The sequence below is a fragment of the Vespa mandarinia genome, chromosome 1 (assembly GCF_050613455.1).
Source record: "Vespa mandarinia isolate Hongniang chromosome 1, ASM5061345v1, whole genome shotgun sequence".
Taxonomy (NCBI): domain Eukaryota; kingdom Metazoa; phylum Arthropoda; class Insecta; order Hymenoptera; family Vespidae; genus Vespa; species Vespa mandarinia.
Window position 1 is genome coordinate 4,388,722 of NC_140810.1, and position 12,871 is coordinate 4,401,592.

Sequence of the window (12,871 nt, forward strand, 5' to 3'; positions counted from 1 at the left end):
TTATTTGTTATATTCATATTTATGTCAATATATTGCAATAATACTTTAAATATATGTATAATTACTATATGTACAATGCAAAATACTACATAGTATTGTAGACGTATAAAAAAATGGGTCTCTGATTGAACCAGGTTTCTAAGTATCCCGAATCTCAGCATTTTGCGTATGGTATTCTAATCACTAAGCCACCCAAGAATTCAAAGTTTTGATTAAATAATTTATTAAAATGATCTTCTATATAGATGGACATTTTTAATGTAATACAAAATAATTTTTTTTTAATGTTTAATTTAATACAATAGTTCTAATAAAAATCTTTTTCAGTTTTAATTTTTAAAAAACCTATAGTACCTTAAGAGATATTACTATTACTTAATTCTTTTATTATAATCCTTTTATTAACATATAATATCTTTGCACTAAAAAGTTTATAATCATTAAAGAATATTTAATATCTCGGTACTTTAAATTCCGAGCCTCCTTCTAAAGTAGCAGCCGGTTTTCTTTTATTCATTATATTTTGAATTTTCTGCCATTCGCGATCCAGTTCTGCTTTTTCATTTTTTTCTTTATTATATTTCCTAGTTCTTCTACCATCTGCCATTTTCACACCATACTGAAAAGCTGCTTTTGGTAGTGCTTCTTTATTATTCATATATTCGCTATATTCTTCTGGTGTATCAAAATCCCATCTACCAATAGGACCTTTTTTATTGCCTAAATCCATTTTGGTATAATCTACTTCATCGTCGGAATCATCTATAGCATCCTGCATTTCATCCAAACCTGGATAGCATTCTGCATAACCTTCAGGTTCAGCAGCCAATTTATTAAGAAGTGCTCCCTTTTTAGGTGCATTAGTTTCGACAATTTGAGGTAAAGTACTTGGTAATTGTGGAGTATTTGCTTTATCATCTGTGTCTAAATTATTCTCTGGCTTATCAAAGTATGAACCTTTCTTTTTGTCACGATGCTGCATATTGTCCTTTCTTCCAATAGTGGGAACATAATCACCAATATCCCCATATATACTCTCATCCTGAGGTCTTGGTGGAAGATCCATATCATTTGTATCATCCGCTCTAGAGCGACCATCCTTATTTTTCTTACCTTTTTTTCCATGTCGATTACCTTGCCTTAGGTATGATAAAATTTGTGCTAATTTATTTATTACTATATCATTGGTTGTCAATGTTGGCGTATTTTCCACAGTAGGAACATCTGCTTTACTTCTAATTAATGTTGTTGGAATATCTACATCAGCATTTTCATCATCCAATTCTATAACATATGCCATTCGTCCTGGAGTAAAAAGTTCATTCCTTTCTATTTGTTTAGACTTCATGGTTAAAATAGTTTTATAAATATTGCGACCAATTTTAGTTTTAAATTGCATTTCATCTTCCTTTTTTTCTGGTTCTTTCTTTTCCTTTATTTTTTCTTTTGGTTTCACTAACTTTTCCATTTCTTGCTCTTGTTCATGTTCTTTAGCTTCTATCTCACTACGAACCTATTAAAAAATAAATTCTTTATTTCATAATGAAAATATAATCATACATTTAAGTTTAACTCTTTGCAAATCTAAGGTAGGCTATGCCCAATGTGCTTAACATGCAATGTGAAAAATAAAATAGGCAGAAATAAATAATTGTATTTAAAATAAGAGTAAAAAAGTTTTATTTTATTTAATAAAAAAAAAATTATAGGTACAATAGGATAATCTTTAATTAGATGTATCATGTCATTTGCTTCAAAATAATTCTGACTAGTAGAACAACCAATGCTCAGCACACTATGATCATAAAGAGTTATTTCATATTTTATTATTATTACCTTTTGTAAAAGGGCATAATCTAATCCTTTTACTAAATGAGTATGTTCCATGTCACCTCCTAAGAATTTAGATTGTTGAATCATTTGTCTTCTACGTTCTGCTGCATCCATGCCTGATTTTAAATCAGGGGCAACAGCACGATATGCGCTAGCACTATTCATAGGATCTTCTGCTTGATAGTCTTGATTAGTTCCATCTCTGCGCTCTCTTGCTCTATCTCTATATTTTTCAGCTAACTCTGCCATTTTATCTTCCTCTTGTTTCTTTAATTTAGCATAAAAACTCTTTTTCTTTCTACGTAACTCTGCTCTACTACCTCCGGTAACAAGAGGTGTTTGAGCAGTTTTAGCACTAGCATCTCGAGCTGTGCCTGGAACTGAAGCTGGTGTAGCTGAAGGAGCAGCTGCTCTTGGTGTCATCAATAATTTTCGAAAATCATCGTTCGTTAAACGAACTGACATACTCATATCTTCCTCCGTTGTATCCGGCATTTTTATTTAATGTATTTATTCTAGCCTACAAAGTTGAAGTTTTATTAACATAGATATGTAAAATGCATACTCTTAAATAAATAATAAGATCACACAGATCTTGTAATATAATTTATTAATGTTATTATTTTATATTATATAATATTACCTTTGGTTATTAATAAAATAAAAGTATTAATTTAAACTTTGTATTAATACAAATTTTATTTGATATAATAACAGGTAAGCACTTTTCGGTCCTTTATGTGATATGACGCTTACGTAAGAATTATAACACTATTCTAATTTTTAGCTTCAAAGCTAAAAATTTAAGTAAATAGCAAGAACATCTAAATATTATCGATTTAACGTGTATTATCTATTTTACATTAAAAAGAAAAGGTGCACATTGAGTTTTTTATTTTGGAGTAAATTTATTTGTATATATGTCGTAATCCAAGCTCGGCATCTTGATGTCACAAAACCCCCCATCAGATGTTTTAATCTTTTTCCGTTCGAACGAAAATCAGTTTAGTAAGAATATAGTGATAAGTGAAAGAAGTACATTGTGCATAATTCAAACCATAAAGATATTTTTATCGTAATTATTATGATTATTATTGTTCTTTGCTTTATAATAAAGTTTATGTAAAGACAAAAAGTAAATAACTTTATAAGTCCACGCAAAGCAACCACCAATCAAAAAGCTACAGCGATTGCGCAAGCTAACTCGTCATTGGATAAAATAATAGAATCTCCAATGAGAAGAAAAATTAAATTGACTTTCTTATATATATAATATAGATATTAAATTCTTTTGTTCTTATAAAATAAAAATTATTGACTCAGAAAAAGGAAAAAAAAATTAATTGTCTGCTGTTATATGAACTGTCATAGGTTTCTTCTCGATATTGCTATTTGGCGGTAAAAAATAATTATTCAAATGAACGAAAATTAACTTCTCTGAATTTGATGTATCTTAATATTTAATTATTCAAAATATTCATTTTTCATTTATAATTATTTATATACTTCATATATTTTTAAAAAGACCTATCAACAAATATTGTTAGTATCACTAACGCAATATGTTTGCTGTATGCAAGATACGCTATGTAATTTAGGCTCTCCGAATTCAAGATTGCTAACATAAAATGGAAACGAAGGGATGCCATTGCATGCTGCTCCAAATTGACCATCCTTATTTAATGCAATAACTCCACCAGTAAAGTGAGGATAATGTTCGGCAATTCTACGAATAGCTGTTTTAGCTGCGTCTACGGGCGTGGCACCATGACGCATTTCTTCTACTGCAAGAAAACTAAAAAAATAAGAAAAAAATAAAAAGATATAACATTTTAATTATTGTATCACTGCATTTTCTTAATAATTTAATATACAATTATAATACCTGGGCAAGAACCGCATCATAATATCTCCATCACCAGTACCAGCAGCTGCACCAACCTGTTGATCGGCATATGCACCTGCACCTGGTATAGGAGAGTCCCCAATGCGACCCGGAATTTTATGTCTTGCACCATTGGTGGAAGTTCCAGCAGCTATATGCCCATTTTTATCTATTGCTATGACTCCTATTGTATCATGATTTTCTTCATTTGTATATGATACTTTTCCATTCTCTTTTTCTATAAATGTATCCATAATATTATTTTGTTTGTAAGGGCCACAAGTGGTTTTTGGATTTGGTACAACATTCTAGAAAAAATAATACTAATGACTTAAAAATTAAACTTTGTTATAAAATATTATGATTCATGGAAAATGTATGTTCAAAATCTGTGATCAGAATTATGCATAAGTAAAAGAAACCTTCCAAAAATTGGGTTGGCATTGATTGTCTTTCCATTTTTTCCACATATCTTGGGATTCATTAGTTCCTAAAGATTCTGACTTAAATCCCATTTGTATAGCAAAATTTGTAGCAAGACTTCCACCAAGCAAAGAATGGTCTGTATGCTCTAACACTTTACGAGCAACGGATATAGCACTTTTAATATTTCTTAACCCTCCAACACCACCCACATCCATTTTGAGACTGTTACAGTTTATATCAAGTGAGTAAAAATATAAATACAAAATTTTATATTAACAAATAAAGAAACATATTAATAATTGTACCCATCCATGATCATAGCGTCCAATGTTGTTTCTCCTGATTCATCTGGACTACCACCGAATCCTACGGTTTTACGACATTGCATTTCCTCACATAAAGAACAACTAGCTTCAATTGCATCTAAAGCACTTTTCCCTTCATTATTTAAAACATCCCATGCTTAAAAAAATAACTTGGTCAATTTATAAGTTATATACATAAATCTTATATTCTTATAATGAAATTATTCATAGATATACCTTTCTCTGTAGCATCTTTATAATCCCAAGTTATAACTACTAAAGGAATGTTTTTATTGGTATCTGTTAATATGCATGAAAATAATGAAAATATTGTAAAAATAAAAATTGCAATATGCTTTGTAGAATACATCTTGAAATTATTAAACACAAACTAAATTTAATCACTGTGCAGTCATCTTTTATAGTACTTAATCTTTGACCACTGAAAAAATAAAGATATTAAAAATCTAAATATAATAGCGATATTATGTTAAAATATTAGTACTGACCAATAAATGATAACTTGTAGCTGTCAATGACCTGTAATCAGTAGTAATACTAATAAATAACTGTAAGATTATCTCTGGAGTTACACGTACATGTGTGTAGTAATATTATTACTATACTACGTTTATATATAATTTTATACCAAAAACTATATATTTAATAATAAATAAATAGGATTTTATATAAAAAATCTCTACCATTTTCTATATATTATCTAATTATACTTTAATCATATATGTATATTTATCTCAATAATTTTAATTATCAATATCAATAAATTTTATCATTAAATAAATGTTTAAAAAATTACGATAACAATAAAATAAATGTAATAATATAAATAAAATTAAAAAATACGCGCGTTTTTCGAACTGCCTTATTATATGTTGATTGACAATAAATATTTCATAAAAATACACGAGTTAGTATATATAATTCTTACAAATGGTTTCAATATTTTCTTTTAATTGATAATTTTTTTATAAGGTTTTTTCAAAAGATTTGAAGATCATCGTCGATAATTTTACAATCGATATTGAACAAATAGGTCAAAAATCTCGATAATTCTCGGATATTTTGTGTCCATTTAGCAGAAGCTGTGATGATAATTTATAAAGATATGTGCCTAATTCGTGAAGTTGAAATTAATTAACAAGAGATAGACTTATGTATTGTCATTATTATTGACTATAATTAAAAAATACATTAATTCAAAGTCATTAGTAATCGAATGTTTTTTTTCGAAAACTTAACCTAAAATTTGTATTAGTGTTATTTCATACGTATTACTCCATCGTTACAATGTCTTTTAAAAAGGATTTGAAGTTACTTTTACGTCCATATTATCTAATAAATATTATTCTTAGTATTTCTTATATCGTTGCTAAAAGACTTCCTTTAATTTGTCATTATATCTTCGCACAATCAGAGTGTGAACTTGATGGGGTATGTTATAGAGAAGTATATATTTTCTGTTAATTATAAAGAAATTAAAATTAAAATAATTTTTTTATTTTACATTTTCAGAAAGAAACAGAAATCTTATTTTTCCTCATGATAGTAATAATGATAAGGACAAGAAAAACTGGAAGCGTAACTATGATTAATTATTTATCATCCAGTTTTGTTTACACAAAGGTAGCCAATTTGGTCTTGTGGTTTTATGCCGATATACGGATGGGAATTTTGTTTGCAATTATTTTTATTCGTAAGCATTTGAGAAAAAATACATGAAATTTTTCTTTTTTTTATAAAATTAAAAAATATATGATAAATATCATTAGACGTATTTGAATTTATAGTATGTGGTTTAATACTGCCTGAACCTACATATCAAGGACCAGAAAATGTTATTTATTTGCGTGGTGCAAATGGATTAGAAGAAGAATTAACACGCGATACTAAAATAGTTTGGGTTGTAGCATTTTATACTGCGTGGAATCCCTCTTGTGTTAACTTTGCCCCAATTTTCTCTGAACTCTCTGCAGAGTGAGTATATCTTGAATATACAAATGTTTTTGTATATTGATATATTAAAAACAAGAATATATGATACAGGTATAGTCTGGACAATTTAAAATTTGGTAAAGTGGATATAGGAAGATATCCTGATGCAGGTGCTAAATACCACATTAGTGATGCTAGTACCAGCAAACAATTACCTACCGTGATACTGTTTAAAGATGGAAAGGAAATAGAAAGAAGACCACATGCTGATCATAAGGGCAAACTCGTTAAATTCCTTTTTTCTATGGTATACATTAATTTAAATAATTTTTAATATTTATCTATAAAAGTATAGTAATATAATACATATTCCTATATGATTGTAATTTTTTCATCTTTTTATAATCGGAATATTATTTTTACAGGATAATGTAAAAGCAGCATTTGATCTCAACAATGTCTATAGAGAATGTAAGAAGAGTCATACTAAAAGAAAAGAAAAAAAAGCAATAAAAGCTGAGTAATACTATTTAAATATTTAATAGTGTAAGAAAATAGTGAACTTTATTGGAAATGGTTTCTACTATGTAGAAAACCATTCAATATAATCTTTATAAACCAAAGCTTAATTCAAAACAAACTTTAAAGCTCTGTAAATATTTCCATTATATCCATTATTGTTTTAAAAAGTTTTTATAACAGTCAAATTTGCTGTTACATTTTTATTGTTAATCTGTTGCATATAAATTTTCTTTAAATGCATTTATCAATAATCAATTGCTTGTTATGAACGTATTAAAATACATAATGCACACATAATTTATCTGTACAAAATTTTTTAGTATTCATATACTTTTCATGAAAATTTATTTATAATATTAAGTTACCAAATGTATAATGCCAATTAAAAAATGATCAGCACCTAATTATATTATTTCGTTATTAACATATTCGTACATTACAAATTTACAAGTTTACAAATGGACAATATAAATTATTATATTGGTGGCCATAATGAAACTATTTCTGAATGTGTCGATTCAGGTAACCACTTTTGATAAGCAGATAAAAGAACTAGAAAACAATAAAATTAATAGATAAACATTAAATTAAAAATTAGTATTGTGTTAAAATATATATACTTACAGATTTTATCTTTATCCCAAACTTCTATTAATTTACATTTTGACATAACTCCTTCTGACAATAATGTTTTTGTTATTGCTTCTGTACGTGGTAATAATCTAAAAGACAGTTTTTATTTACTAATTTATGATATTAACTAATAAATTGCAATATTTAAGGTAATATACAAAAACATACTTAGCCCACGATTTGTTTACACTGCCTGGTGTTGATAACAAAATAGGTACAAATCTTTTTAATTTTGGACACACTTCACCTTCTAAAAAGAACCGTGCAAACCATTTTACTCCTTCTACGTTCATTGGATATTCTATTTCTATCATTGGTAATTGCCAACCAGCTCGACCAAATGTGCCTGTTATATGACACAAAACTTTTCCAGAATGAAGATCATATCTAGATTAAAATCGTATTTTATTGAATAAATCAATGACTTATTAAAAAATTCATATAAGATTTTACTGACAAGTATAAATATTACAAGTTACATTCTATGAGAATATAATACTGACCTTGGAGAAGGTTCAATCAGAGGCTCGCTTAATGTACATAAGGTTGGAGCGAACTTCGGAAGCCATTCTGGTTCTATTGCGGTTACACCACGCATATATAATTTATTAGTTTCATATATCTCTTGATAAACAACCCATTCTGGACTTGTCTTCCGAAGAACACACGACGAATGCATAAATACAGGGTCTTCCATTTCTACAGTTCTGAAAATGTACTATATTAGTAAAGTAAAATAAAAAACATTTTTATATATTTACTTATAAGCATGTTTCCATTTCGTTTTATCTTGATCTTCAACCTCATCTGAAAGTACTTTCCGCGCGACTTGATCTGCCATACCAGCAAGAAGTATTTGACGCAATAATTTTGTTTGTATATCCGTAGGTGGAGACATGCTATATCAAACAAAAAGAAATGCAGAAAATATTTGCTTTGTTACATTTGGTTCTTAAATAGTACTTACTTTGGATCGATAATAAGATTTATGTTCGGCACATTTAAGTTTATTTCGTTAGTCAGTTGCTGTCTGAGTTTTTTAATTTCTACAACTGCTTTATGACGCAAACCATTTTCTTCACAAAAAGGTATAAGCTTTCCTTTAAACCCTGCATATTCAGCAGCTCCAATAGCTTTTATCAAAACCATTGGATCACCTTTATAGTTAAATAACATACATTACATTAAAACAAATACATTAAGGGATAAACATTGTAATTATATTATAAATATAAAATTATTTTATAATATACATACCAAGAAGTAAACTATTCCCAATTCCAGCCCAAATACGCCGCGTTTGCAACCATTTATTTTTTAATTTACCTTCCATATTAAGAACTTCTATTAATACTTCTTGAACAGAAAGAGCTGCAACCATACAAATTGTATATTGCAATAAATTATGTTGATACGACAATGCTAACATTTTGCCATATCGAGGAGCAACTGGGAATGCAGCGATGCTCCGTCCAAGTGGAGTCACTTTTGCGTTAAATGCATCTAAAATATGGTGATAATAGTTAATGAAAATGAACACAACAACTAAATAATCTGAAATCATGATTTGTTTTACCTTCTTTGTAAAGAGAAGACTGTTCTAGTGCACCTAGAGTTAGAAGACGTGTTTCGGCTATTCTTAGTTGTAAAGGATCTGGCGCAGTTGGGAATGGAAAATTAACAACTTTATTAATATTCATAACTTTCATTTGTAAAACTAAATCATCAATTGGTTTTCTTTGAATCTCAGACATACTAAATTGTGCAAATTGATCATTGAAAACTGCAGAAGAATACAATCTAAAAACAAAAAGAAATTAATAAAAATGATATACTCATGTAGTTTGTAAGTGTTATATATTGTTAATAAACTATAATACATATTATTGTGTTACCTATAACAATGACCAGCTGCCGTTCTGCCAGATCTACCTGCTCGTTGATTTGCAGCAGCTTTGCTTATATAACAAATATGATATGTACTCACACCAGTAACTTTATCATACATTCTCATTTTGCATCGGCCGCAATCGATGACATATTTGATATTTGGTATTGTTAAAGAAGTTTCTGCTACGTTCGTTGATACTACACATAAACGACAATTTTCTGGAGGTTGTTCAAAGACCTGTAAAAAATATTGCTCATTTATTTCATTATTAAAATAATATTGTATAATTATTAAAAGTTTTTAAATACCCTTGCTTGTTTATAACTAGGTAGTAGAGAATAAAGTGGTAGAACCCATAGTGGTTGTGTATTTGATAATCCTTTTAAAAGGAAAGCATCTTCATCTTCGCTCTCATCTTCATCTAAATTGCCTTCCTCATCTCCACCTCCAATATCAACAAAATCTTCATGCGTATCATCCGTAGGCATTACCGAATAACTTTAAAATTATTTCAAAAAATATTTATAGCTCTTTATATATCCATTACAAATTACTTTAAAGTTATATATATAAATATAAATAAAAATTCGTATGTATACATACTTATCTAGATCAATACGTGGTAAATTAAAAAATTGTTTTTTATGTTGTTGTTTATTTCGTTTAATTGCTTCTTTGTCATCGAAATCATCATCAGAATTTTCTTCATCATGATCACTTGTATCTGTTTCTTTGTTTTCTTCAATTTTTGCTTCTAATGAATTAGTTTTATCTTTTTTAAATGGAAATGCTTTACGTAACTTACGTACAACTGAATTTACTTCTTGTTGACCTACATTTGTTAAATTGTATAATATTATGAAAATATTTACTATATATAAAAAATATAACGATATTTGACATAAAATATAAAAAAAATACCTGTTAAAAATATAAGAATGCCTCCTTCTGGTAAACGTGTATGAATTTTTATTGCTTTTCTTAAAGCATCACTGACATAATCCTCACTGGTTCTTCTATTAAAATGTATTGTTACAGGAAATTGTCTTGACTCTACTGTTATTACTGGGGGTTTCACTTTAAATAATTTAGAATTTTTAACAAATTCTTCAATGCATAATGTTGCTGACATAATTATAAGCTTAAGTGGATTTTTCCTTTTGTGACGCAGTGGTACAATACGGGACAATAATCCTATTAAAATATCAGTATAAACACTTCTTTCGTGTGCTTCATCCAAAATTATCACAGAATACTTTGTCAATAGAAAATCCTAAAAAAAAATGTATGTATTTCTTACAATTTTTATCTATTATAACGTATTGATATAAGTGTCATTACATACACTTTGTATTTCCTTTAATAAAACTCCATCTGTCATAAATTTGATTTTTGTTTCTGGTGTAACATTTCCTTCAAAACGTATAAGATAAGAAACTTCCTTTTCAGTAAGATTCATTTCTTCTGCTACTCGTTTACTCATAGACATTGCTGCTACTCTTCTAGGTTCTGTTACACCAATTAATTTATTTCTTGCATAACCTGCTTCATATAAAAATTGGGGTACTTGTGTTGTTTTACCTATAATCAATTGTTTAAATTAATATTTTCATATAATAATTATTTTTTTTAACTGTAATATTTTAATAACAATGTTATGCACATACCACTTCCTGTTTCTCCAGTAATGATTACTACTGAATTTTCATTAATAGTTTCTACAATAACTTGTTCATCTGCTACAACTGGTAATTTTAATCTGGCTGCTTGAATTTCTGCTTTTCTATTCAATGCAACATAAACTACTGGTGTTTTAGTAGTATTACTCGTAGCTAAAGTATTTTGGGATACTTTTACTTTTGATTGCACACCTGGTAAAATCTTTTCATGTTCATTTTCAACAGATTTGATTTCTTCTAAATTAATATTTTCTATTTGTGATTTGTTCCTTTCCACTTCTTCTTTTATATAATTTTTTTCATTCATATTATCAATTTCACTTTTCTGTTGTTTATCTTCCAGATCATTTTCATTCTCACATTCACCACTACTACATTCAGATTCATTCTCACTAGAATCCTAATAAAAGTTATACTTTAATACACCTATTCATATCTGTATCTAGAATTTATATCTATAACTTACATCAAATCCAACCGTACTTAAATCTGATTTAGAAAACTCCTGTTTCTCATTATTAAGTATAGACAGTCTTTTTCTTTTTCCCCCTTTAATCGCATTTAAACCAGATTCTGTATTATTTATTTCACATTCATCAATTGGATTAATTAAAGTTTCTGTAGTAGATACATTTAAATCTCTAAAGTGACGTTTCAATCCTTTTGTTTGTACTGCAGTCAAAGAAACATATTTCTTTAATTCTTCCTGTGGAGCTTGTACTTTAGCTAATTCTTCTAATAATGTTGATCGCTGTTCAGAATATACAAATATTATAGATTTTATATAGACATTATACAGAATTTGTATTTAATAATAAGATTTTATATTTTATAGTTTACAACTTACTTGTAATTTTTTTTGTTTCTTTTCTACTATTTTTTCTAATTGCTTTCTACGCTTTTTAGATAATATACGTGTTACTGATATCTTTTTTTCTTTATTTTTAGTATTTCTTTTTTTATTTGGTAGTACCAGAGCATTACAATTATCGTAATTATCTTTTCTATATTCGATATCTAAAGGTATCTGTAAAAAAGATTGGAAACATTTGTAATAAAAAAAAACAAGAAGTAATACAAAATTATTTTCAAAATAAAAATACCTTTTTCGTTTCATTATTATCTATTTCCATGTCAGAAATATTCCTTGCTTTCCAATTGTATCTTTTCTTTCCCATTTTTTTAATTAAATTCTATTGTATTTAGCCACTTATAATAGTTATTACAGAAATAATTGAATAAATAATTATTTCACACACAGAATAATATAAAAATAATTTAAAAGTTGAATCATCCACACAAAGTTACATTGCAAGGTGTGTAATACCATGTGCTTTCCTACCACTATTTACAATATTGAAAAATATAGGTTATGTTCGCATCATGCTTTTTATTCCTACTAATTCCGCTCTCTATTTTAAATCAATTAAATAGTTATTAATAATTAATAATCAATGATAAATAATTTAAACGATTCAATGACAAATCGGATAGACATGAAAAAATTAAAAATAATAATAAAGTTTATTTTAGCGGAAAACTCAAGAAAAATCATATCAAATTATAACTTTAAAATTTCATATTTTTGCTACCTTTAACAAATACATATGGAAAAATATAACTTTTTATATTAAAATGGTTAAGAAAATAAAAAAGAAAAAGAGATTAATTTAAATATAATCATAAATGTATATTATATTTACTTTTCAAAAGAAATGTAAAAATGTACATAAAAGAATGAAGT

General features: G+C 27.5%; 4 protein-coding genes across 4 annotated transcripts; 1 reads left to right on the top strand and 3 right to left on the bottom strand.

Moving 5' to 3' along the window:
• LOC146873266 (protein Red) lies at window positions 1-3,031 on the bottom strand. Its single transcript, XM_085655251.1, has 3 exons — window positions 2,477-3,031; window positions 1,837-2,353; window positions 1-1,513 (listed from the first exon to the last, which is right to left on the bottom strand). Exons 2-3 carry the CDS (start codon window positions 2,326-2,328, stop codon window positions 452-454), a joined length of 1,554 nt encoding a protein of 517 aa, XP_085511377.1. The 5' UTR covers window positions 2,329-2,353; window positions 2,477-3,031; the 3' UTR covers window positions 1-451.
• Window positions 3,032-3,294: 263 nt separating this feature from the next.
• LOC118444861 (N(4)-(Beta-N-acetylglucosaminyl)-L-asparaginase-like) lies at window positions 3,295-5,538 on the bottom strand. Its single transcript, XM_035873565.2, has 7 exons — window positions 5,399-5,538; window positions 4,959-4,989; window positions 4,687-4,891; window positions 4,450-4,606; window positions 4,141-4,366; window positions 3,719-4,026; window positions 3,295-3,628 (listed from the first exon to the last, which is right to left on the bottom strand). Exons 3-7 carry the CDS (start codon window positions 4,817-4,819, stop codon window positions 3,364-3,366), a joined length of 1,089 nt encoding a protein of 362 aa, XP_035729458.2. The 5' UTR covers window positions 4,820-4,891; window positions 4,959-4,989; window positions 5,399-5,538; the 3' UTR covers window positions 3,295-3,363.
• Window positions 5,539-5,757: 219 nt separating this feature from the next.
• On the top strand, window positions 5,758-7,081 carry LOC118444856 (thioredoxin-related transmembrane protein 2 homolog). Its single transcript, XM_035873558.2, has 5 exons — window positions 5,758-5,901; window positions 5,983-6,163; window positions 6,258-6,444; window positions 6,514-6,709; window positions 6,828-7,081. Exons 1-5 carry the CDS (start codon window positions 5,758-5,760, stop codon window positions 6,924-6,926), a joined length of 807 nt encoding a protein of 268 aa, XP_035729451.2. The 3' UTR covers window positions 6,927-7,081.
• A 191-nt stretch (window positions 7,082-7,272) lies between these two features.
• Window positions 7,273-12,584, bottom strand: kz (putative ATP-dependent RNA helicase kurz). Its single transcript, XM_035873557.2, has 17 exons — window positions 12,231-12,584; window positions 11,975-12,154; window positions 11,594-11,878; window positions 11,116-11,527; window positions 10,794-11,029; window positions 10,370-10,721; window positions 10,052-10,280; window positions 9,757-9,946; window positions 9,453-9,685; window positions 9,134-9,357; window positions 8,815-9,060; window positions 8,525-8,714; window positions 8,319-8,456; window positions 8,061-8,264; window positions 7,726-7,944; window positions 7,549-7,646; window positions 7,273-7,476 (listed from the first exon to the last, which is right to left on the bottom strand). The coding sequence occupies exons 1-17, from the start codon at window positions 12,303-12,305 to the stop codon at window positions 7,400-7,402; spliced, it is 3,588 nt and encodes a 1,195-aa protein (XP_035729450.2). The 5' UTR covers window positions 12,306-12,584; the 3' UTR covers window positions 7,273-7,399.
• Between the last annotated feature and the right edge of the window lie 287 nt (window positions 12,585-12,871).

Coding starts and splice junctions, on each gene's coding strand:
- LOC146873266 (XM_085655251.1), bottom strand. CDS start 2,328: ATGCCGGATACAACGGAGGAAGATATGAGTATGTCAGTTCGTTTAACG. Junction 1,514..1,836: donor ATTATGCCCTTTTACAAAAG/GTAATAATAATA, acceptor ATTTTTTAATAG/GTTCGTAGTGAGATAGAAGC.
- LOC118444861 (XM_035873565.2), bottom strand. CDS start 4,819: ATGTATTCTACAAAGCATATTGCAATTTTTATTTTTACAATATTTTCA. Junction 4,607..4,686: donor TAAAGATGCTACAGAGAAAG/GTATATCTATGA, acceptor TATTTTTTTAAG/CATGGGATGTTTTAAATAAT. Junction 4,367..4,449: donor GACGCTATGATCATGGATGG/GTACAATTATTA, acceptor AAACTGTAACAG/TCTCAAAATGGATGTGGGTG.
- LOC118444856 (XM_035873558.2), top strand. CDS start 5,758: ATGTCTTTTAAAAAGGATTTGAAGTTACTTTTACGTCCATATTATCTA. Junction 5,902..5,982: donor CAGAGTGTGAACTTGATGGG/GTATGTTATAGA, acceptor TTACATTTTCAG/AAAGAAACAGAAATCTTATT. Junction 6,445..6,513: donor TTCTCTGAACTCTCTGCAGA/GTGAGTATATCT, acceptor TATATGATACAG/GTATAGTCTGGACAATTTAA.
- kz (XM_035873557.2), bottom strand. CDS start 12,305: ATGGGAAAGAAAAGATACAATTGGAAAGCAAGGAATATTTCTGACATG. Junction 11,030..11,115: donor TACTGGAGAAACAGGAAGTG/GTATGTGCATAA, acceptor AATTGATTATAG/GTAAAACAACACAAGTACCC. Junction 10,281..10,369: donor CATTCTTATATTTTTAACAG/GTATTTTTTTTA, acceptor TAACAAATGTAG/GTCAACAAGAAGTAAATTCA.